Source organism: Crocuta crocuta, unplaced genomic scaffold (assembly GCF_008692635.1).
Source record: "Crocuta crocuta isolate KB4526 unplaced genomic scaffold, BGI_CrCroc_1.0 scaffold218, whole genome shotgun sequence".
Lineage (NCBI taxonomy): Eukaryota > Metazoa > Chordata > Mammalia > Carnivora > Hyaenidae > Crocuta > Crocuta crocuta.
This window is the reverse complement of record NW_027533170.1, coordinates 9,543,388-9,569,160: the sequence shown is the minus strand read 5'-3', so window position 1 is coordinate 9,569,160 and position 25,773 is coordinate 9,543,388. Positions and strand designations below refer to the sequence as shown.

The 25,773-nt window shown below is 37.7% G+C and overlaps 1 protein-coding gene across 1 annotated transcript; it reads right to left on the bottom strand.

Annotated features, from left to right (window-relative positions):
* Positions 1-525: 525 nt before the first annotated feature.
* Positions 526-24,584, bottom strand: LOC144216855 (nuclear envelope pore membrane protein POM 121-like). Its single transcript, XM_077746311.1, has 3 exons — positions 24,544-24,584; positions 22,852-24,191; positions 526-679 (listed from the first exon to the last, which is right to left on the bottom strand). The coding sequence occupies exons 2-3, from the start codon at positions 24,066-24,068 to the stop codon at positions 676-678; spliced, it is 1,221 nt and encodes a 406-aa protein (XP_077602437.1). The 5' UTR covers positions 24,069-24,191; positions 24,544-24,584; the 3' UTR covers positions 526-675.
* Between the last annotated feature and the right edge of the window lie 1,189 nt (positions 24,585-25,773).

Here is a 25,773-nt window from a genome sequence, read left to right as displayed (position 1 = left end):
CAATAAAGCTAAAATGGAGAAGATGAGTGGCTGGTAGTGGTACAGTGGGATGGGAAGACAAGGGAAATTTGCTGGTGGTGGTGGGGAGAGATAGAGGCAAGAGAGAAGGAAAGGATATGTGGAGGACAGCAGACTGGCATCTGTCCAAAACCTGGTCCCACATACTGATCTGAGAACCTATGGAGAAGCTTATGGTGTTACTGAAGAGAGGTTTTATGATGCTCTGGACATAAATGCAGATGCTTCCACTGCATGACACAGAGAGTAGATATGGGAGGAAGAAGTGGAGTTTTCTCCAGGCTCTACATGGAAGCCAGCACCACTGTTGGAACCCTGAGGAATGAGGAGTTGAGAAGTATCTGAGCCATCACCTCAGCCAGCACATGAGCATTCCCATGACAGCCAAGGGGAAATGGGAGGATTCTCTAGAGGGATGTGGACCCACAGATGTGGCCAGCAGAAGGGGAGGAAAGAAATAATAAGGGATAAAATGTACCGAACACAAGGATAAGTCAGATATGACAGTTAGCACTCTAGATGATTATCTTATTTAAGTATCAAAATGACCCTACATGGAATGTAATATTGCACTACAAGCTCAGATTTGAGGGTCAGCTCATATGCAGATGAGTCATGATGCCACTGTCCTCAAGTTTACTCTGGATATTAGCTCCATCATCTGTAAAAGACAAAAAAAAAAAAAACCAATAGTGACTACATGAGGAATAAAAAAAGGTAGTTGAGGCAAAGCACTTGACATCATGGAGGACTTATATAAGCCCTCTGTAACTCTCACTTATTATGATCCCTATTTTATCCGTATGTAAACAGAAGATTAGTAACTTACCCAATACACATAAGAGTCCACATTTGAATGATTGACCCTGACATGAGAACACAAAATCTTATCCATGGGAATGTACTTTGCCGACAGACTCAAAACTCATAGTGTCTTCAGGTAACCATGCCCAAATATCAAGGTGATAAGGGGATTTGTGTATCAATCTAAAAACTTTATACCTATGTATATTCTCTTTCAAAAGTAAGGGCTGAAAAAGTCATAGTAGATGTAAAATAATTAAGAGAACTTACTCCCATACAACCTCACTTAAAGGAACTATTGAATAATAATATCAGCAAGAACAAAGGTGAGAACAGACCAAGGATACAGGAAAAAGCATCCCAGAAATGTATAATTGTGTAATATAATTAGTATATTTACCCATTTAAAACACAGATGTATAAATAACAATTAAAATTCATGGGAATAGTTGATGGGAATTGGGACCGTGTTAGGATCCTTCAGAGGAGGATACAAATATGGAATAAATGAGACTCTTGTCAGAAAATTTACAGTTAAACTAATTTGGGTATGGGACTTCCACAGTGGCAGAGTGAGGTGGTCAGCAAAGCCTCGCCTCAAAAAGCAATGTTAGAGACACCAGAACCTTAACTAGATGGTATAAACTTACTACTGTTCCCTGTGTCTCCCCTCTAATGCAACAAAACACCCCAGAAATTATGCAGACAGCAATAAAAATACTCTGACGACTGGCAAAATGAAAGTGGACTAACTAGGAACTTGAGGAATGACATGTGATGAATTCCGTGTGTGTGTGTGTGTGTGTGTGTGTGTGTGTGTGTGTTAATTCCTCATATGTCCAGGACTTGGTGCCAGGGAGATCTGGAACCTAGAGCCACCAATGGGCATATACAAAGCAACAACAACAATAAAATCCTGCTCTCTCTGGCCAAAGGACAAGAACGGAGAGAGAGAGTTCTTGTCCTGCTCTCTCCAAAGAGACTGCGTGAGGAGATTCAACCCTCACTTTACAACTGAGTCATCAGGAAACAACCCAAACTGTTCGTGGCAGCAGCAGTAGCAAAGCCCTTGGTCTCCTTGCCCTTTAACAGTGGCATAAGGAGATCTCAAAGAAATGGCCATTGACGCCCTGTCTCCAACCGAAGGTGGCCCAGGGACACCAGGCAACCCACTGAACACTCACTATCCCCACAGAGTACCAGCAGGAATTAAGCAGAAGTCTTAGTTGTCAGGGTAGAGATCTTTTACCTCTTTGGTTAGGTTTTTCCTAGGTATCTTAAGGTTTGGGGTGCAATTGTAAATGGGATCAATACCTTGATTTCTCTTTCTGTTGCTTCATTATTGGTATACATAAATGTATTTCTGTACATGTATTTTATATCCTGCAATTTTTATGAACCCGTGTATTAGTACTAAAAATTTTTTGATGGAGTCTTTCAGGAGGTTTTCCATGTAGAGTACATGTTGCCTGCAAATAGTGAAAGTTTTACTTATTCCCTGCTAATTTGGATGCCCTTTATTTCTTTTTGTTTTCTCATTACTGAGGCTAATAGTAATGGTGAAAGTGGATATCTTTGTCTCATTCCTGAGTATAGGGGGAAAGACTGTCAGTTTTTCCCCATTGAAGATTATATTAGATGTGGATCTTTCATATATGGCCTTTATGATGTTGAGGTATGTTCCATCTATCCATACTTTCTTGAGGGTTTTTATCAAGAATGGATGCTGTATTTTGTCAAATGCTTTTTCCGTATCTATTGTCAGGACCATAGGGTTCTTATCCTTTCTTTTATTAATGTGGTGTATCATGATTGGTAAACAAATATTGAAGCAGTCCTGTAGCCCACTTGGCCGTGGTGGGTAATTCTTTTAAGGTACTGTTGAAATTGATTGGCTGGTATTTTATGAGAATTTTACATCCATGTTCATTAGGGATATTAGCCTGCAACTCTCCACTTTAGTGGCATCTTTGTCTGGTTTTGGAATCAAGGTAATGCTGGCTTCATAGAATGAGTTTGGAAGTTTTGTTTCCATTCCCTTCTTTTGGAACAGTTTGAGAATCATAGGCACTAACTCTTCTTTAAATGTCTGGTAGAATGCTTCTGGGAAGCCATCTAGCCCAGGATTTTTGTTTGTTGGGAGATTTTTGATTACTGATTTAATTCCTTTACTGTTTATGGGTCTGTTCAAATTTTCTGTTTCCTCCTATTCCTTCCTGTTTCTTCAGTTTTGGTAGTTTGTGAGTGTCTGGGAATTTGTGCAATTCTTCCAGATTGCCCAATTTTTTAGTATATAATGTTTCATAGTATTCTCTTATAATTGTTTGTATTTCTATGGTGTGGGTTGTGATCTGTCCTTTCATTCATTGTTTTATGTATGTGGGTCCTTCTTCTTTTCTCTTTTATATGTCTGGCTAAGAGTTTATTACTTTTATCTATTCTTTCAAAGAACCAGCTCTTAGTTTCATTGATTTGTTTGTCTGTTTGTATTCCATTTATTTCTGCTCTAATCTTTATTATTTCCCTTCTTCTGCTGGCTTTAGGCTTTATTTGGGTTTCCTTTTCTAGCTCCTTTATGTGTAAGGTTAGGTTGTATATTTAGGACTTTTCTTGCTTCTTGAGATAGGCCTGAATTGCAATATACTTTCCTCTTAGGACTGTCTTTGCTGTATCCCAAAGGATTTGGACTGTCGTGTTTTCATTTTCATGTGCTTCCATGTATTTATTTCTTCCTTAATGTTATGGTTAACCCATTCATTCTTTAGTAAGATGTTCCTTAACCTCCATGTGTTTGAGGGCTTTCCAAAATTTTTCTTGTGGTTGCTTTCAAGTTTCATGGTGTTGTGACCTGAAAATATGCATGGATGATCTTGATCTTTTTGTACTTGTTTAGAGTTGATTTGTGATCCAGTAAATGGTCTATTCTGGAGAATGTTCCATTTGCACTTAAGAAGAATGTGCATCCTGCTGTTTTAGGATGAAATGTTCTGAATATATTTGTTAAGTCCATCTGGTCCAGTGTGTCATCCAAAGCCATTGTTTCCTTGGTGATTTTCTTCTTAGATGATCTGTCCATTGCTGTAACTTGGATGTTAACGTTCACTACCATTATTGTATTATTGTCAATGAGTTTCTTTGTGTTTGTCATTAATGATTTATGTATTTGAGTGTTTTGAGTTAAGGCATAAATATTTATAATTGTTAAATCTTGATAGATAGACTCTTTAATTATGATATAATCTTCTTTATCTCTTGATACAGTCTTTGTTTTAAAATCTAGTTTATCTGCTATAAATATGGCTACTCCAGCTTTCCTTTTACGTCCATTAGCATGATAGATGGTTTTTCATCCCCTCACTTTCCATCTGCAGGTGTCTTTAGGTCTAAAATGATTCTCTTGTAGATAGCATACAAATGGATCTTGTTTTTTTTTTTATCCATTCTGATACCTTATCCACTTTTTTTTATCCATTCTGATATCTTTTGATTGGAACATTTAGTCCATTTACGTTCAGAGTGATTATTGAAAAATATGAACATTTGTGTTGTCTGTAGAATTGGTGTTTCTGGTGATGTTCTATGGTCCTTTCTAGTCACTGTTTCTTTTGGTCTTTTGTTTTTTCTCCACTGAAAGAGTCCCACTTAAAATTTCTTGCAGGGCTGTATTAGTGATCAGGAACCCCTTTAGTTTTGTTTGTCTGGGAAACTCTTTAGCTCTCCTTCTGTTCTGAATGACAGCCCCACTAGATAAAGAATTCTTGGCCACATGTTTTTCCCATCCAGTATGTTGAATATATCCTGCCACTCTTTCTGGCCTCCTAAATTTCTGTGGACAGATCTGCTGTGAACCTGATCTGTCTTCCCTTGTAGGTAAAGTTTCTCCCCCTTTGTTTTCATGATTATTTCCTTCTCTGTGTATTTGTGAAGTTGACTATGATATGCCTTAATAATCATCAGCTTTTGTTAAATTTAGTGGGAGTTAGCTGTGCTTCTTGGATTTTGATGTCTGTGTCCTCCCCAGATTAGGAATATTTTCAGCTATAATTTTCTCACATACACCTTCTTCCCCTTTTTGTGTCTCTTCATCTTCTGGGACTCCTATGATATAATTGTTATTCTTTAATAAGTCACTGGGTTTTCTCTACGTCTTGTATTGTGGGTCTTTTGCCTTGTTTCCCATTCTTTTCAGCTTCATTATTTTCCATAATTTTATCCTCTATATCACTGATTCATTACTCAGCTTCATCCATTCTCTCCATCATGGCATCCATTGGAGATTGCATCTCAGTTACAGCATATTTAGTTTCAGCATGACTAGATTTTGATTATTTTCTCTCTGCAGAAAGGTATTTTCTAGTGTCTTCTATGCTTTTTTTTTCAAGCCCAGCTAGTATGCTTGTAATCATGGTTTTAAATTCTAGTTCAGACATCTTACTTATATCTGTGTTGATTAAATCCCTGGCTGTAAGTTCTACTGCCTATTCTTTCTTTCAGGATAAATTTCTCCATCTTGTCACTTTGTCCACAAAAGAAGAAAAGAAGAAAAATAAGAAAGAAAGAAAAAGAAAGAAAGAAACGAACAAACCCTAGGATCCTGTCTGTGTTTTGGTCTACTTGTTAAAAAAATCTAGATCCAAAAATATAATATAATATAATATAATATAGGTGCCTCGGTGGTTCAGTAGGTTAAGCATTCTACTCTTGGTTTTGGCTCAGGTCACGATCTCACAGTTTTTAGTTCAAGCCCTGCATCGAGCTCCATGCTGACAGTGTGGGGCCTGCTTGGGATTCTCACTCTCCGTCTTTCTCTGCCCTCCCCTGTTCACACTCTGTCTCTCTCTCAACATAAATAAATAAACTTTAAATATATATAATAAAATATGATAAAAAATAAGAAACAATAAAATTAAAAGAATATGTATATATAAAATGTATAAATAAAGATAAAAATAATAGTAAAAAAGAAATTGAAAAAACGAGAAAAAATGAAAAATAACAAAAAATAAAGAATAAAGGTAAAAGTGAAGTTAGATCCTATTTTCCCTAGAGCTGAAATTTTGCAACACTATGATCTGTAGACTTGATGCAAAGGAGTTTGTGCTGATCTTCTGCAGAAGGGGCCTGCTCTGCTGACTCTCAGGCTGACTTGTGTCAGTGGAAACACCTTCAGGATGCAGTGGGTGGGGCCTGGTGTAAATAACTCCAGCCTCCACTAGATGGCGCTGTGTTTCCTTCTGAAGCCTGATGGTGCTGGAGGGGGGAGTAGATGGAAGATGGCATCACTTCACCCTGTAGTCCCCAGGGAGGGGTGCTCACTTCTGTTCAGGAAGCCCTTACAGAAAAGTGTCCTAAGCTTTTGTCAGATCCCTGTCCTTAACCTGTCTGTGCCTGGCAGTTGGCACACCCAGAGCCACAGTTCTCCTGTGTTTTATCTCTGGCTGGTGGGTGTGATTCAAAACTCCAAATCTTAAAGTAGACCCTGCTCCCATCCTCTGCCCTTCACCATCCTGTCCCAGAAAAGTAGTCGCATGGCACACTCACGGTGCTAGAATCTATTGTGACACACAGTGAAAAGCTGTGACCAGGTTATTTGCAGTCTCTGCATGCCTCTGTCCCAGAAAAGCAGTCACACAAGGCAAGCACAGGGGCCAGAGTCTACCGTGGTGCACAGCGAAAAGGTGAGACCAGGATGTCTGCCATCTGCAGGAGGCTCTGTTCCCTGCTATTGAATGGCCATTCAATGACTCCCAGGAGGACTATTGTCTTTGAAGAGGCAAAAGCAAAACAAACAAACAAACAAACAAAACCCTCCTCTTCCAAATATACACCAGATGGGGAGCAGTCTCTCCTAGTGCGACCCAGGGGATGCACACACAATGGAGACTTATGTGAATCCTACAGGTCACTCATCCTACCACTCTCTCCCTCTCTTCCTGACCACTCTCCATGAAAAGGGTTCCCTTCCCTCTGTGGTACTGAGGCTTTCCTCTCCCCCAATTCACAGCTCTGAACCTCACATCTGCCACATTCTCCCACTCCAATTGTACAGAGTGTTTTCTTAATCCTCAGACTGATTTCCTGGTTGTTCCAAATGATTTGATGATGAGATAGCATGTTAGAAGGATGAGACAAGCTCAACATATCCCCACTATTCTGCCAAATATCTTAGCTCCTCCAAAACCCCAGGCTGAAATGAAATAACTAACATTTAAAAACTTGCTAGATAGACTCAATAGTAAGCAAAGATGACAGAAGACAAAATCAATGAACTTGAATACAAATCAGTAGAATTTACCCAATCTGAATAAAGAGAACACAGTAGACCAAAAAAAGGATGGTGTGTGTGTGTGAGTGTATGTGAAAGATCCTCAGGAACTTAAGTGACTGAAGAAAAAGGAAATGTAGCATTCATAGAATTTATACTATCAGAGTCCCAGAGGGAGAGGAAAACGTATAGAAATAAACATCTATTGGAAGAAATAATAGCTGAAAAGTTCCAAATTTGGCAAAAGGCATAAATCTACAGATTCAAGAAGCTGAGCAAATCCCAAAAAGGACAGCAAGAAAATAAAAATCCATGCCAATACACAGCAAAATTAAACTTTTGACAACTAACAAGGAAACAAAGTGACTTATTCTTTCAATGTTTATTTATTTTAAGAAGAGAGCATGAACAAGGTAGGGGCAGAGAGAGAGGAGAGAGAGAGAGAAAGAAACCTAAGCAGGCTCCATGCTCACAACTTGGGGCTTTATGCAGAGCTTGATTTCACTACTTTGAGATCATGACCCGAGCTGAAATCTAGTTGGATGCTAAACTGGCTGAGCCCCCCAGGTGCCCCAACAAGGAAACAACTTTAAAACAGCAAGAGAGAAGCAAGATATTGCATAGAAGAGAGTGCCAATTTGAATGACAACAAATTTCTCATCTAAAACAATAGAGGCCAAAAAGAAAAGGCACATTTTTCAGGTGTTGAAAGCAGAGAACTGTCAATTTTGAATCCCATGTCCTTCCTTCAAGAATGAATGAGAAATAATGATGTCCTAAGACAAAGGAAAACTAAGAAAATTTATTGCTAACAGACCTACTCTTAAATGCTGGTTAAAGGAAGATCTCCAAATAGAAAGAAAATAGTAAAAGAGGAAGGTTGAGGTCTTCAGAAAAGAAACAATAGAATGGATAAAAATAGAAGTAAATATAATATATAATCCTTCAGCTCATGATTTTCTTTAATCATATTTTATGGTTGAAGCAAAAGTTATAACACCATCTGATATAGTACTCAAAGTATATGGTGTAAATAATTATATTTTTATAAGTGGGAAGAGTAAAGGTAGGTAAAGTTTCCACATTTCACTTGAAGTGATCAAACATCAACACCAGTAGACTATGGTTACATATATGTATGATTATAACTAGAGCAACTACTAAGAAAACTACACAAAAAGTAATATGCTGGAGAACACTATAAATAAACCAGGAACTCTAAAAATGTTCAAGTAACTCACAGGATAGAAAGAAAAAGAAATGGAAAAATGAGAAATATAGGAAACAGACAACAAATAATAAAATGACAGAAGCATGTCCTAATATACCAATAATTACTTTAAATGTCTATGGTCTGAATATACAAATTGAAAGACAGAGCTTGGCAGATGTAAGCATTTGTTGTCTGCAAAAACTCACTTCAAACATAATGACATACCTCTGCTGGAAAGGAAAAGGACAATGCAAGCATGCAAGCATTATTTTTTTTAATCAGAAAGGCATATATTAACATCAGATAAAGTAGACTTCGGTGCAAAGAAAGTAAGTAGGGACAGAGGGACATTACATAACAACAAAAGGATCTATCCACCAAGAAGATATAGCAATTCTGTATGTACCAAACAACAAAGCTTCAAAATACATGAAGCAAAACACTGAAAGAACCAAAAGAATAGACAAATTCACAAGTATAGTTGGGGGCTTCAGTCCTCACTTATCAATTGATAAAATTAACAAAGAAACTCATCAAAATAAAAGAATTCAGCAATGCTATCAAGAAATCGAATTTGAGGGCACCTGGGTGACTCAGTTGGTTATATACAGAGGCTTGAATGTAAATGAAAGCACAACTTATCAAAATGTGTGAGATGCAGCTAAAGCAGTGCTGAGAGAGGTACTTAAAGCAATAAATGCTTACATTAGAAAACAGAACTCACGAAGCACCTTGGTGGCTTAGTTGGTTGGACGTCTGACTTTGGCTCAGGTCATAATCTCACAGTTCATGGGTTTGAGCCCCTCATCTGGCTCTGTGCTGACAGCTCACAGCCTGGAAATGGCTTTGGATTCTGTGTCTCCCTCTCTCTCTCTGACCCTCCCCTTCTCACACTGTGTCTCTCTCTCAAAGATAAATAAACATTAACACACACACACACACACACACACACACACACACACACAAGAAAAGAAAACAGAACTCAATAGAACTCAATAATCTAAGTTCCTACCTCCAGAAATTAGAAACAGAATAAAAATAAATACCAAGAAAGCAGAAGGAAAGAATTACTAAAGACAAAAGCAGCAGCAAATGAAATTGAAACAGGAAGATAGAGAAAATTAATTAAAGTAAAACCCCACTTTTCTGAAACAAAATCAACAAACTATAGAGAACAAACAGATTGTTAGTAGAGGGGAAGTGGGTGGGGAGATGGGTGAAATAGGTAAGGGAATTAAGAGTATACATCTTGATGAGCACTGAGTAGTATATGGAATTGTTGAATCGCTATATTGTACACCTAAAACAAATATAACACTGTATGTTAACTACAGTGGAATTAAAATTTTAAAACATTTAAAAACCCAACAAACAAAGAAATAAGCAAGCAAACAAACCTATAAGTGAATTCAGAGAGAATTGACATCTTTATTATTTTGGGATTTTTGGTCCTTGCATGTGGTATGTCTCTCCAAGAATTTAGATCATCTTTGATTTCTTTCATTTGCATTTTTTATTTTTATCTCACAGATCCTGTGGATATCTTGTTTGATTTATACCTCAGTATTTCATTTTCTCTGAAAAAATTTTAAGTCTGTTGTCGTGGCTTTGATTTTGGTTTCTACCTATTCACTGTTAGTATATAAAAATGAATTCATTTTTGTGTATTGATCTTGTATCCTGAGACCAGGTCAAGCTCAATAATTTGCTTTAGGAGGAGTTATTTTGTAGATTTGCCTGGGGTTTTCTGTACAGACCATCATGCCAGTTGGAAATGGCATTTTATATTTTCCTTTTCAATGAATCTCTCTTTTATTGCAAATATCTTCTCCCATTCTGACAGTTGTCTTTTAGTTTTGTTGGTTGTTTTCTTTTCTGTACATAATCTTTTTTATTTTGTGTAGTCCCAATGGTTTATTTTCACTTTTATTTCCTTTGCTTCAAGAGACTTATCTAGAAAGATGTCACTATGACTGATGCAGGGAAATTACTGCCTGTGCTCTCATCTAGGATCTTTATGGTTTCAGGTCTCACACTTAAATTCTTAATCTATTCTGAGTTTATTTTTGTGTATGATGTAAAGAAGTGGTCCAGTTTCAATCTTTTGTACCTGTCCAGTTTTCCAAACACCTTTTGTTAAAGAGAATGTCTTTTTCCCATTGAACAGTCTTGTCTATTTGTTGAAGATTAATTGATCATATAATTACAGATTTATTTCTGGGCTTACTATTCTGTTCCCTTGATCTATTTTCTATTTTTGTGCCAGTACCATACTGTTTTGTTTACTATAGCTTTGTAATATAACTTGAAGTATGGAATTATGATACTTCCAGTTTTCTTTTTCTTTTTCAAAGATTGCTTTGGTGTTTGGGGTCATTTGTGGTTCCATACAAGTTTTAGGATTGTTTGTTCTAGTTCTGTGAAAAATTCCATTGGTTTTTTGATAGGAGTTGTATTAAATGTGTAGATTTCTTTGAGTGCATAGACATTTTAATAATATTGGTTCTTCCAATTCATGAGCATGGAATGACTTTTCATTTCTTTGTGTCATCTTCAATTTCAATTTCACTTCTTTGGTTAAATTTATTCCTAGGTAATTATTATTTTTAGTGCTATTGTAAATGGGATTGCTTTCTTAATTTCCCTTTCTGTTTCTCCATTATTCTCATATAGAAATGCAATGGATTTCTGTACATTGATATTGTATCCTGTGACCTTACTGAATCCATTTATCAGTTCTAGTAGATTTCGGTGGAATCTTTAGAGTTTTCTGTATATATAGTATCATATGATCTACAAATAGTGAAAGTTTTACTTCTTCCTTAGCAATTTGGATGCATTTTATTCCTTTCTCTTGTCTGATCGCTGTGGTTAGGACTTTTAGTACTATGATGAATAACTGGTGAGAGTGGACACCCCTGTCTTGTTCCTGACCTTAGAGGAAAAGCTCTCGGTTTTTCACTTTTGACTATGATGTTAGCTGTGGGTGTTTCATATAAGACCCTTATTTATGTTGAGGTATATTTCCTCTAAATACTTCGTTGAGGGTTTTGTCATGAGTATATGTTGTACTTTTTAAAATGCTTTTTCTGCAGTTATAGAAGTGATCATATGGTTTCTATCCTTTCTCTTATTAATGTGGTATATCACATTGATTGATTTGCAAATATTAAAACACATTAGCATCCCAGAAACAAATCCCACATGATCATGGTGAATTTTTAAAAATATATTGTTGGGTTCAGTTTAATAAAATTTTGAGGATTTTTGCATCTATGTTCATTAGAGATCTTGGCCTGTGGTTCTCTTTTTGTGTGGTATATGTACCTGATTTTGGAATCAGGGTAATCCTGGCTCATAGAATGAATTTGGAAGTGATCTTTCCTTGTCAATTTTTTTAAAAAGATTACCTTGCTGGTAATCTGTCTAATCAAATTTTCTATTTATTCCTGATTCAGTTCTGGTAATTTATATGTTTATACAAATTTATCCATTTCTTCTAGGTTGTCTAGTTTGTTGGCATATAATTTTTCATAAAATTTTCTTAAAATCCTTTGTATTTCTGTGGTATTGTTGCTATAGGATGAACTGCTCTGAATGTATCTATAAAATCCATATGCTCTACTGTGTCTTTCAAAGCAGCCATTTCTTTGTTGATTTTCTTTGAATGATCTGTCCATCAATGTAAGTGGGGTGTTAAAGTACACCACTATTATTATATTACTATCAGATCCCTTATATTTGTCATTAACAATTTTATGTGTTGAGTGCTGACATATTGGGTGCATAAATATTTACAATCGTTATGTCTTCTCTTTGGATTGTCCCCTTAATGATTATATAGTGTCCTTCTTTATCTTCTTTACTGACTTTGTTTTAAAGTCAATTTTGTCTCATAAGTATTGCTACCCCAGCTTTTCTTTTCACATCCATTTGCATGATAAATGTTCTGCATCCCTTCACTTTCTTTTTTTTTTAATTTTAAAAAATTTATTTATTTTTTAGAGACAGAGAGAGGGAAAGTATGAGCAGGGGAGGGGGAGAGTGGGAGACACAGAATCCAAAGCAGGCTCCAGGCTCTGAGCTGTGTGTTGGCACAAAGCTTGATGCGGGGCTCGAACCCATGAACTGCAAGACCTGCAAGACCTTCACCTGAGCTGAAGTCAGATGCTCAACTGACTGAGCCACCCAGGAACCCCTGCATCACTTTCAATATACACGGCTGTTAGGGTCTTATGTGAGTCTCTTGTAGGCAACATATAGATGCCTCATATTTTATCCATTCTGTCACCTAATGTCCCTTGATTGGAGCATTTAGTACATTGACATTAAAAGCAATTATGATAGGTATGTACTTATTGTCATCTTGTTATTTGTTTTTTGTTTCTTTTTATGCATTCTCTCTGTTCCTTTCTTCCCATGCTATCTTCTCTTACCATAAGTTTGCTGTCTTTAGTGACATACATGGATGCCTTTCTCTTCATTCTTTGCATATCTACTACTAATTTTTGATTCATGATTACCATTAGGTGTTTCTATCTCTGCATCTCCTATCTTCCATGAGGTAGTCTCTTTTCTCCTTCTAGTTATTCAGTTTGTTCTCTCAGTCCTCAGATCTATTTGTTGGTTGTTCAGAATGATTTGATATTCATTTAACGGTGTTTGAGGGACAAGGCAAATAGGGTCCTCTTACTATTCCACCATCTTAGCTCTTATCATGAAGAAATTTGTTTATAAATGTTTATAGCAGCTTTATTCCTTATAACTTCAAACTGGAAACTACCTAAAAGTTTTTCAGTAGGTGAATGGTTAACAAACTGTGATACATCCATAAAATGGAATATGATTCAACAAAAAAAGGAATGACTATTTTTTTTATTTTTTAAATTTATTTCTAGGAGAGAGAGAGAGAGAGAGAGAGACAGCGTGAGCAGGGGAGGGTCAGAGAGAGAGGGAGACACAGACTCTGAAAAAGGCTCCAGGCTCTGAGCTGGCAGTCAGCACAGAGCCCAACGCGGGGCTCGAACCCACGAACCGCGAGATCATGACCTAAGTGGAAGTCGGACGCTTAACCAACTAAGCCACCCAGGCGCCCCAAAAAAGGAATGACTATTGACATACACAATTTGAATGAACCTCAAAGAAATTACACTAAGTGAATAAAGCCAGTCTCAATGATACTGTGGTGTTGTGACTTATAATAAGAAATATATATTTGGTCTTTGTCTTATTTCTGACACAGTGCTCCTAAAAACTTTGACATTTTCTAAATGATAACAGAAATGGGAGCATCTTTTGTTATATTTTATGTTTTGTCCTAAGTTCCTGAAATAGCTTCAGAGAAATAAAAGTGAAAAGAAGTGTTTTGTTATCATATATAATAACATGATAACATATATCATATAACATATCATAACAAGTCCCTTCCCACCACACCTGAGTTTGTTAAGAGAGTGACTTTTAGAAAGCTTTTAGGAAATCTAAGGATAGGGGCTGGCTGCCAAGACACTGGAACCTTCTTCCCCCTCCCCTGACCCCTGGGAAAGGGAGAGGCGCTAGGGATTGAGTTCAATCACTAGCAGCCAATGATTTAATCAATGGTGCCTATGTAATGAAGAGTCCATTAAAAACTCAAGAGGACAGGATTTGGAGAATTTGGGGTTTGGTTAACACATCCACATGCTTGAAAGGTAGTGTGTGCCAGTTCCATGGGGGCAGAAGCTACTGCTATCAGGACCTTTCTGGACTCCACCCTACATATTCCTTCGTCTAGATGTTCATCTGTATTCTTTATAATATCCTTTATAGGAAAGAAGAAAGAAAGAAAGAAAGAAAGAAAGAAAGAAAGAAAGAAAGAAAGAAAGAAAGAAAGAAAGAAAGAAAGAAAGAAAGAAAGAAAGGTAAATGTTTCCCTGAGTTCTGTGAGCCACCCTGGCAAATTAATTGAATATGAGGAGGAAGTCAAAAAGGGTCAGTAACAATTTGGATTTGTGAATGGATTCTCAAGTGGAGACAGTATTGTGGTACTGAGCTCTTTACCTGTGGAATCTGATCCTATCTCCAGGTAGCTGGTGTCAGAATTGAGTTAATAGCTTTGTGGTGTTGGAAAACACACATCAGAAAGACATAGTGCATGACTCCATTTATCTAGCATTTGTGAAATAACATGATTATAAAAATGGAGAATAGATTAGTAATTTATAGGGGTTAGGGATGAGGTAAGGTGACTATAAAGGTGTAGCATGACAGTCTGGTGATAATGGTACAGTTTGTATATAAGATGTAGCGATATTTACATAAAGTTCAAGTGATAAAACTGCATAGAGCTGTATGTATACACACAAAATAAATTCATGTATAATTGATGAAATAATAAGCTTTGTGGAAATATTAACAAAATATTAACACTGGGTGAAAAGTTCACAGGAACTTCCTATACATTTCCTGTGATATATAATTAGTTAAAAATTAAAAACTTTAAAGCAATGAGAAAACTAGAACTTGTCATAAATAACAGTTTCAGGACTCTAGTAATCCACCAAAGGCATACAACAAATTGAGAAGTATCAACAAAAACTACTGAATCCCAGGGCAGAACATAGGAATCTGTTGCATTTATCCCGAATACTCCCCATCTGCCCACTCCCAGCTCGATCAGAACAGTATTCCTACCTGGAAAGGGCTAGTTGTTAAAACCAGATGTTTTTCACTGGAGGTGGCTGACTTGATTTGGAGCAGAGAACAGAATGACCACAAATGAGTGTGTTGTTGAAAACAGTAGCAATCTTGGTGGAAAACAAAATGGAATGGCCAACATCACAGCAAGCCTGAGATTGGATTCCTTGGTTAGAACAAGCAACAGACTAGAAGAATAGTCAGTCAGAAGTTTAGTAGTGCCATCTGGATAAGAAGATGGGCATAGTAGGTCTTGATAAACTGCCATATACCCCTTGAAATCAGGAAGGCTGTGCACATGGGCAATGCTGTGTATAAGCTCAGAAGAGACTGGAACATGCTCTAGCTATGTGCAACTCACCATCTGAAGGTGAGGTTTTATGTAAGCACAGAGGATACACAGAAGACTTTGTGAAAGTTAAAAGTTGGCAGTAGATGTATAACTGCCTGAGTTCTGTGTTTCCCAGTCCACACAAAGATCTGTCAGCAAAGGATGGAAACCTTACTGGCTCAAGATATTTCAGTGCAACTTTGGACTAATTGTTGGCTAATACAAAGATATGCTGACACACAAGCAACATTTAGGAAGCCAGACTTAAGTATCAAAACAAAGAGGTGGAGGGGAGGGACCTGACCATAGATGTCAGTGTTGGCTAATCACAGAGGAGGTAGACTCCACAGCATTTATCCAGGAATGTCACTAAAACAAATAAACAAAAGCAACAAAACAAACATCAGAGTAGGAGAGAGTCAGAATCCAAAGCTGTTACATATATTATCTAAAATGTCTACTTTTCAACAAAAATTTTTTTTCGTCTGATTCCAAGCAACAGGGAATTGTGACCCATAGTCTTTCTGAAGGAGCCCATTTGTCAGACATAGCAGACAAACTTCAAAGCAACTATTATAAATATATTCAAAACATTAAAAGAAAATGCATTTAAAGAATTAAAGGAAAGTATGACAATGACTTATCAGATCTCAATCAAAAGAAAAAATTTTAAAGAGTGAAATGGAAATTCTGGAGTTAAAAAATATAATGGAAATGAAAAAAATAGCAGATTTCAGATCTCAGATAGGAGAAGAATAAATCAGTGAACTTGAGAATTCATCAATAGAAATTATCCCATCATATGAGCAAAAAGAAAAACAATAAAAAGTGAACAGAGCTGCAGAATCCTATGGAAAACAACACATAGGTATAATGATAGTCTTAGAAGGATAAGAAAGAGGCAGAAAAAATATTTTAAAATATAATGGCCAAAGAGTTCTCAAATTTAATAAAACACATTAATTTACATATCCATGAAGCTCAATGAATTTCAAATAGAACAAATACAAAAATGTCCACATCTAGACATTTAAGAACCAAACTATTTAAAGACAAAGAAAATCTTGAAAGCAGAAAGAGAAAATGACTCATCACTCACAGAGGAATCACAGCACAATTAAGAGATAACTTCACATCAGAAACTATAGAGCCAGAATACAATGGATGACATAATCAAAGTGATAAAGGCGGGGGGTGGGGGTGGGGAAGCCAACTAAAAATCTATATCCAGAAACTATCTTTCAACCATGAAGGTGAAATAAAGACAGACTCAGAAAAACATAGACTGAATATACTGCTAGCAACCCTGCTGACAAGCAATACTAGAAAAGTCTTTCAGGAAGGGTGCTAATTTGAATTCCTATGAACAAAGAAAGAGCACTGGAAAAGACAAATATGTAGGTAATATAAAATGTTAATTAAATTTTTTCTTTTCTTCCTGTGATTTAAAAGGCATAATATTGTCAAGTAATAATTATCAACCTGAGCTTATAACATATAAAGATGCAATAGTGTCTCAGAAAGGAAAGATAATATATCTATGTTGGAGCAAAGTTTATGTTATTTACTGGAAATAAATTAATATTAATCAATTGATTCATATTAATCTAAGATATATTTCCTTTAAATTTCATTTTGATATAATTTTATATTTGCCAACAAATTTGGGGGGAAGGTACAGGGAGTTCCCATATGCCCTTTAGTCAGTTTCACACAATCCCAGTATCCTGTATAACTATAGAACAATATAAAAACAAGGAAAATTACATTGATACAATCTACAAAGTTTATTCATATTTGATTATTTTACATGTATTTATGTGTGTGTATTTCTATGCAATTCAATTGCAATGTCTATATAGATTTGTGTGATCACCACAATCAATATACAGAACTAATCTATCACCAAAAGCCTCCCTTTTGACATCTCTTCATAGCCACATATATCTACCCCATGCCTAACCCTTGTCAACTACTAATCTATTCTCTATTTCTATACTTTTGTTATTTTAAGAATGTTACATAAATGGGATCATGTGCTATTGACCTTTGGCAATTGACTTTATTAACTCATCATAATTCTCTTGAAGTCCACCTAAACAGTGTATATCAATAGTTAATTTTTTTAATGTTTATTTTTGAGAGACAGAGAGAGTGAATGGGGAGGGGCAGAGAGAAAGGGGAGACACTTAACTGACTGAGACACCCAGGTGTCCCTCATTTCTTTTTATTGCTAAATGGTATTTCATAGAATGGATGTACATAGTTGTTTAACCATTCACCCATTGAAGGACTTTTGGGTAGTTTCCAGTTTTGAGATATCAGGAATAAAGCTGCTATAAACATTGGTGAACATGTTTCTTCATGGAAATAAGTTTTCATTTCTTTGTGATAAATGTCCATGAGTGCAATTGTTCAATCAAATGGTAAGTTCACTTTTGGTTTTCAAAGGAACTGCCAAACTGCTTTCCAGAGTGGCTGTATATTTTGCTTTTTGACTATCAATGTATGAATGACCTAGTTTCTCTGTATCTTCACCAGCATTTGACATTATCACTACTTATTTTAGGCCTTCTCATAGGCATGAAGTGATAGCTCACTGTGGTTTTAATTTGGATTTCCCTACTGTCTAATGATGTTAAATATCTTTTCATGTATTTATTTGCCATATGCATGTCAGGAGGTAGATATTTGAAAATTTAAGATATTGTAATTCTTAGAGAAACCACTATGAAAATAACTCAAAAATTAGTAAAAAATAAAGGGGGAAGATGGGAGATTAAAATGATACTCTAAAAAAGTCTATTTAACACAAACAAAGGTAGTAAAGGAGCAACAGAGAAGCAAGAAACAAAAACAAAACAAAAAACATACATGAGACAAATAAGTAGCAAAATGGAAAAAGTAAATCCAACCATAGCAATAATTACAATAAATATGAATAGATTAAAAAGTACAAATAAAAGAACAGAGACTAGATTTTAAATAGCAAAACCCATTATATTCTGGCTATAAAAGATACAGCTTAGATTCAAATATACAAATAAATTCAAATTAAAAGAATGGAAAAGATATTATCAATAGTATCCATAAAAAAGCTGGAATAACTGTAACGATATTTGGCAAACATGGCTTTAAGTCTACAAATATTTCAAGGGAGAAAGAGGGACATTTCATAGTGATAAAATGATGGATAATCAGGAAGATATCACAATTTAAAACCTATGTGCAGCTAACAACAGACCTCCAACATCCACACAGCCAAAACTGAAAGAATTGAAATATAAAATAGACAATAAGACAATTATAGTTGAATATTTTAAGACTCCATTTTTAATAGCTGGTAGAAAAATTAGACAGGAAATCAGTAAGAATAAAAAGACTTAAACAACACTATCCCACAACTTGACTTGACATAGATTGAACACTCTGCCCCCAAACAGTAGATTATACCTTTTTTTAAGAACCTATGGGACATTTTCCAAATAGGGCATATGGTTGGCCATAAAAATGTCCCAATAACTTTAAAAGGATTGAAATAATTAAATGTAGTTTTAAGGCCACAGGGATAGAATTATAAATCAAAACCAGAAAGAAATGTACAAAAATCTCCAAATATTTAGAAATTAAAGAACATACTTCTTTTTTTTTTTCCACAGTGAGTCATGTTTTTTTTTTATTGTCTTCAAAAACACTTCAGTGGTTCCCTTCGGTTTCAGGGTTACAGTGCAATATGTGAAAACAGATAGGGGCACCAAGAGGGAATTCCGAAGCTTGGGGAGTCCTTGCAGTCCTGGAACCCGGGCTGGGTCATTTATGACGGTTTCTGGTCCACATGTTTTGGTGGAGCTTCCCTTATCAGAGAAGATTTCCCTAAGATATTCCAGAATGACTTCTTTTCTTTTCTTTCTTTCTTTCTTTCTTTCTTTCTTTCTTTCTTTCTTTCTTTCTTTCTTTCTTTCTTTCTTTCTTTCTTTCTTTTTTTTTTTTTAAAGAACATACTTCCAAACTTAGGGTCAAAGAAAAAAATCATAACAGAAATTAGAATATATATTGAACTGAATGTCATCCAAACATAGTTTCAACATTATTCTAATACCATTAAAGAACGGAATTTATAGCTTAAAATACCTAAATTAGAAAAGCAAACGGTCTCAAATACCTAATCCTCTACCTTAAGAAACTTCTAAGAGAAGAGCAAACTAAACCCGAAGGAAGCAGAAATAATTAAATAATAAAGACTAGAACCTATGTTAACAAAAATAGAAAACAGCAAACCAATAGGGAAAATAAAACCACAAATAAACCAACACAAGTAATCAACCTTTAGACACACTGATCAAAAAGAAAGCAAGAATGAGAATGGGAGACATTTAGATGGAAATACAGAGGAAAGTCAGTAACAAAATTAGAAATTGAAGAGAGGGTATCATTTTCTACCTTACAGACATTAAGATTATAAGGAAATACAATTAACGATTTTACGTCAACACATTAGACAAGTTAGATGAAATGGGCAGATTCCCAGAAAGACACCAGTTACTGAAACTGATTTAAGAAGAACTAGAAAACCTTAGTAGGCTTACAACAACAAAAAGATATTGAATTAGTAATTTTGAATCTTCCCATAGAAACTCAGGCCCAGATGGCTTCATTAGTAAATCCTCCCAAACATTTGAAGAAGAAATTATATCAATCCTTCTATGAATTCTTCCAGATATATAGGAAGGAAGACTTCCAGCTCATTCTATGTAGGCAATATTACTCTGATACTAAAGCCAGACAAAAAGAGCACAAGGAAACAAAATTTCAGACCAATATCTCTCATGAATACTCAAACACAGAATACTCAGACACAGGAATATTCAACAAAATATAAACAAATTGTACACCAAAAAGAGTGAGTTTTACTGTTTGCAAATTAAAATAAAATAGATTGTTAGATTGTTAGGGGGACCCAAAATGGAATGCAGATTGTGAGAAGTGAATCTAAGTGTGGTACAAATGAATCACATACCCTCACTAAAAGGAAGCTGAAAGGAGCTGAACGAAGTGACTCTTAAAAGCAGTGTTTTGGGGGCACCTGGGTGGCTCAGTTGGTTAAGGGTCTGATTTCAGCTCAAGCCATGGTCTCATAGTTCACAAGTTTAAGCCCCTCATTAGGCTCTGTGCTGACAGCTCAGAGCCTGGAGCCTGCTTTAGATTTTGTGTTTCCCTCTCTCTCTGCCCCTTCCCCACTTGCATTCTGTCTCTCTCTCAAGAATAAATAATAAAAAAATTAATTTAAAAAAAACAGTCAATAATAATCGCTGTTGGCAAGGTCCATTGATGATGCAAAGTTCAAGGATAAACAGGATTTTTTGGTAGCATCAAAGTAGGATTCTCCCCTCAAATATTTATTACACAGGAAAAATAATTATACAATGGAGAACTCTGGCATACATCACCTTAACCAGGTGATCAAGGCTAATATTTCCCATAATAAGACATATGCATATTATGTACCCTTAGATGATGTGCTGAGAAATGTACATCACCTAAGGCTTTTCTTAAAAATCTATAACGTCAATGTTATTATGAGGAAAGAGAAATCCGAATTGAAGGAAATTCTGCAAAATACCTAACCAGTACTCTTCAGACATATCAAGCTTACACAGGTATTAAGACAGAGAAATGGTCAGTTGGGAGGAGACTCAGAAAACATGACAACTAAATGCAATTTGAGATTCTGGACCGATACTGTGACAGAAAGAAAACTTTACTAGAAACACTAGGAAAATCCAATTAAAGTCAGAAGTTTAGCTAATAGCATCATATTGTCAGTTTCCTGTTTTTGACAATTGTTCTGTAAGACATTAACATCAGGAGAAGCTCAATGAAGGCTAGGTGGGGATTCTTTGTAACCGTAACTATCCTGTAAGTCTAAAATTGCATCCAATTTAAAAATGAGGGGCGCCTGGGTGGCTAAGTTGGTTAAGCGTCTGACTTCGGCTCAGGTCATGATCTCATGGTTTGTGGGTTCAAGCTCTGCGTCGGGCTCTGTGCTGACAGCCAGCTCAGAGCCTGGAGCCTGTTTCAGATTCTGTGTCTCCCTCTCTCTCTGACTCTCCCTTGCTCACGCTCTCTCTCTGAAATAAATAAAACATTTAAAAAAAATTTTTTTAATGAAAAAAAGACTAAGTTGGCACAGCCATTTAATAAGATACACTAGGCACGATCAAGCCCACAGTGATGTCGGATGGGCAGGTGAAACACAGAGGAGGGAAAAGGCTGGTGTGTGGTGGTCATCCCACGGTCTCAAATACAAAAATCAGGAGTCAGTGTCTAGAAGCATAAAGTGGTGCTGCTTTCCCATCAGCCAAACCACAGAAAACCTGACACAGTAAAGACTAGCTACTTGTACAAGTCAATTTTCCCTCCACTATGTTCAAGAGCAAAGACATGGAACATTTGGCATAACAAAAAATCACATACATAGATTCAATATATATTATTATATGTAATACATAGTATATATTTTGTATACTCTATACATATTATATACATTATATATACATATATGTATATATTATTATACATATATACTACACGTGTAAACATGTATTTTATGTTAATGGTATGTTCTATTATTATATATAAGAGTTATATTGAATACATTATACATCTGTATATGCATATGTATACACATGTAGTATATGCATGCATTACATATATGGTATATATTATGTACATTACAGATAGTAAATTATGTAATATATATAATACAGCTAACAATACAGAAAATACATATTATACACATATATTATATATGACTATATAAAATATATATGACATATAACTATATATGACTATATGTGTGTGTGATATATATAACTTTGTTCATTTACTGAATGTTCATTAAACTTTGAACACTTTGTGGTACAAAGTGTTCGTACGTAGAAAGAGAAAGACTGACAAGGGTCCAATTAAGCAAGTGGGGAAGGTGGTCTTGCCTGCTCCTGTCTGGAGCAAAACTGGTCTCCAAATCTTGTTCTTCAGTTGCAGGGATCCTGACCACTGTGTGGGCAGGCCTAACAAGCTCCAGCCACCCAATCTCTAGGGGCACATCAGGCAGAAAGACAAAGGGAATCAAACTCTGTCTCTATGGAGAGAGCTAACCCACTTGATGGGTGGAGTGGGTCCACAGGCACAGTGCCCTGGGCATAGCTGGACTTTGATGGTTTTCTACAATGCTCATCCAAAAAACCAGTGAGGCCCAGCACAAAGCACTGGGTAATATATCCTAGTGGGCCAGTTAAAGGAGACCTGCTTTTTACAACCGAACCAAGCAGGGCAAAGGTTTAGAGAGAACCCCAAGAAAAAGAGCCCATGCAGGTGCCCCTCCATCCAACTATGGGAAGGCCACTGGGCCTGGAGAGTTCTGCATCTGCCAGGTCTTCTGTTGTGAATCAGCACTGGGGGCTGCAGGAGGGAGTGCCTGCCACAGGCAGGTGTGGACACAGGGAGGCTGAGGGGCACTGCAGGTGGAGATGGCCTCAGTCTTACCCTTCCAAGGCCTTGTTGATCCACTGGATCGCAGCTCTCTTCTCTAAGTCAAGGTCTTCAGCAGTGACTTGATAACCCAGCTGGGGCAGTGGGGGCAGTATCACTGGCTCATGTCGCCTAGAGGACAGCAGCAGAGGAATCTTTCGCTTCTGGGGCCTGGTACTGTTGGGTGGAGGTGAGCGATCCCTCAAACTTTGCTTCTGCCCGGAAGGTGCATCTGCAACATTTTCATACTTGATCATCCTTTGTGGTTCTACTGAGGCTGAAGAGCTAGAATGATAGCTCTCCTCACTGGCCTTCTTGGCGAGCACTTGGGGCTCATATGAGGCTGGGGCCTGGATCCCGGCTGTGCCTGGGAAGCTCCTCGGCATTGGTGGGAACCCTCGAGTGGAGCTGTAAGAACTGGTGATGGCATTGCGTTTGCTGCATGAGCTCAAAAAGCACGTGTGGGATTTCTTAATCAGGCTGTCTGCTAAGCTCATAGAACGGAAGTCTCTCTTCAGAGGCCCAGGCCTGGGCACAAAGGAAGAGAGGACTCCGTTGACCATCAGGCGCCTAAATGCTGACTGCAGTCTCCCACTGCACTCGGGAACCCGTCTCAGGTCATCCTGCCCCTTGGGGACTGGGTGCCGTTTCTCTGGTTTTGCCAGCTCTTTCTCCTCCTCAATCAGGGAGGTCAGGTCCTTCTCTTCTTTGGCTTTTGCTTGACCATTCTCTTTGAGGGCCCTCATCCAGATCTCCCTTTCACAAGGATTTGGGAAGTGACCAGACAGCGAAGAACACATACAGAGGACTGTCTCCTTCAGAGCCAAACAGAGCGTCAGTTTGCCCTTAGCAGATGCCATCTTCAGGATCACTGAAGTGCAGAACATCTTGGGCCTGCAAGGAGACACCACCGGCTTCGGACAGCGGGTGTGGGGTACTGAGGAAAAGACCCCCAGAAATAAAAACCGGGCCTGATGGTTTGGGTATTGCTGCCGATGGACTATGGCAAACCGCAGACGGTACCGACGACGACGGGATGAAACCACAAGATTCTCGCATGACAGCCTGCGAGTTACGTCCAGAGTCGGGGCCGCTGAGTGAACCCGGCAGCTTGGGATAACCCGACCGACCGGGTGCGCGGGCCTCAGGCTCTCAAGTGTCTCTGGCGGGTCCTCACCCCGCAGAGAAGGGGCCAGCGGCCGAGGGCGGGGCCAGCTCAGGTAACTGCCCATGAGGAGCAGTTCTGCAAGGTCGGGTGCTTCAAATAGAGTCAGTAGCTCAGAGAAGTTTCCGTTAGCTGCCAAAGGGGCCCCGGGCAAAGCGTGCGCTGTTGGATGTGCCGCCTATGACGTGACCTTGGAACGTGTGAGCAAAGAAAGGGGCACGTGAGCACTGCACGAGGGAAGGACGCACGCACTTAGGGCACTTCCCAACCCCTGCTTCCCATCGAAGGTGCTGGCACGAGGTAGACCAGCTCATTGCGGGCGCAGCACCCTTCACCCAGCCAGGTCCCAGCTCCTTTGTGTGGAAGGTGCAACACCATGGTTCCCAGAACCCAAGAATGGCTCCAGGCTCAGGAATGCCCACTCCAGTCGGGAGACTCAGAGACAACACCGGGGTCCACCTGTGGTTCCTCTCGCCCCTGCATACCCAGGGGTCAAACCACTCAGAATCCGTCCTTCCTAGATCCTGAGGGATGGTACGTACCATCACCTGAACGTTCAGGAGGCAGGAAGATCCCAGGAGGGAACTAGGTAGGTGTGGGATGCCAGAGTGGAGACCCTAACCTACTGCTTCCCTTTCCCTGGGACCTGACTTTCTTGGTACTCCTTGTGTCTCCCTCCTCTTTCCTGGAAAGTAAAGATTCTAGAACCATTTTATAAGATCAGAACTTGAAGGGGCACCTGAGTGGCTCAGGTCATGATCTCACAGTTCCTGGGTTTGAGCACAGTGTTGGGCTCTGTGCTGACAGCTCAGAGCCCGGAGCTCGCTTTGTATTGTCTCCCTTTCTCTCTCTCTCTGCCCTTCCCCCACTCATGCTTTGTCTCTCAAGAATAAATAAACATTAAAATAATTGTTTTAAAAATCAGAACTTACAAAACCCAAATGGCCAAAGCAATCCTGAGAAAGAACAAAACTGGAGGCATCATACTCCCTGATTTCAAGCTATATTATTACAATGATATAGTAATCAAAACAGTATGATATTGGCATAAAAACAGACAAATCAAAGAACAGACTAGAGAGCCCATAAATAATCCCATGCATATATGGTCAATTAATTTATGACAAAGGAGTCAAGAATATACAATGAGCAAAGGGCAGTCTCTTCAGTAAATGGTGTTGAGAAAGCTGTGTAGGCATGCAAAAGAATGAAACTGGACCGCAAAAATTATCTCAAAAATGGGTTGAAAACCTTAACCCTTAAAACTCCTAGGAGAAAGCATAGGTGGTAAGCTCCTTGACATTGGTCTTGGCAATGATTTTTTTTTGGATTTGACAGCAAAAGCAAATAGATGGGACTATATCAAACTAAAAGGCTTTTGCACAGCAAAGAAAACATCAACAAAAAGAAAAGGCAACAAACTGAATGGGAGGAAATATTTGCAAACCATCTACCTCATAGTTAATATCTGAAATATATAAAGAACTCATACAGCTCAATAGCCAAAAAAAAAATCCAATTAAAAAATGAGCAGAAGATCTGAATAGACATTTTTCCAAAGACATACAGATAGCCAACAGGTACATAAAAACATATTTAAGGTCACTCAACATCAGGGAAATGCAAATCAGAAGTACAATGAGATAGCACCTCACACTTGTTAGAATGGTTAGAATCAAAAAGACAAGAAACACTAAGTGTTAGTGAGGATGTGGAGAAAAGGGAAACTGTTCCCGGAAACATAAATTGGTGCATTCGCTGTGGAAAACAGT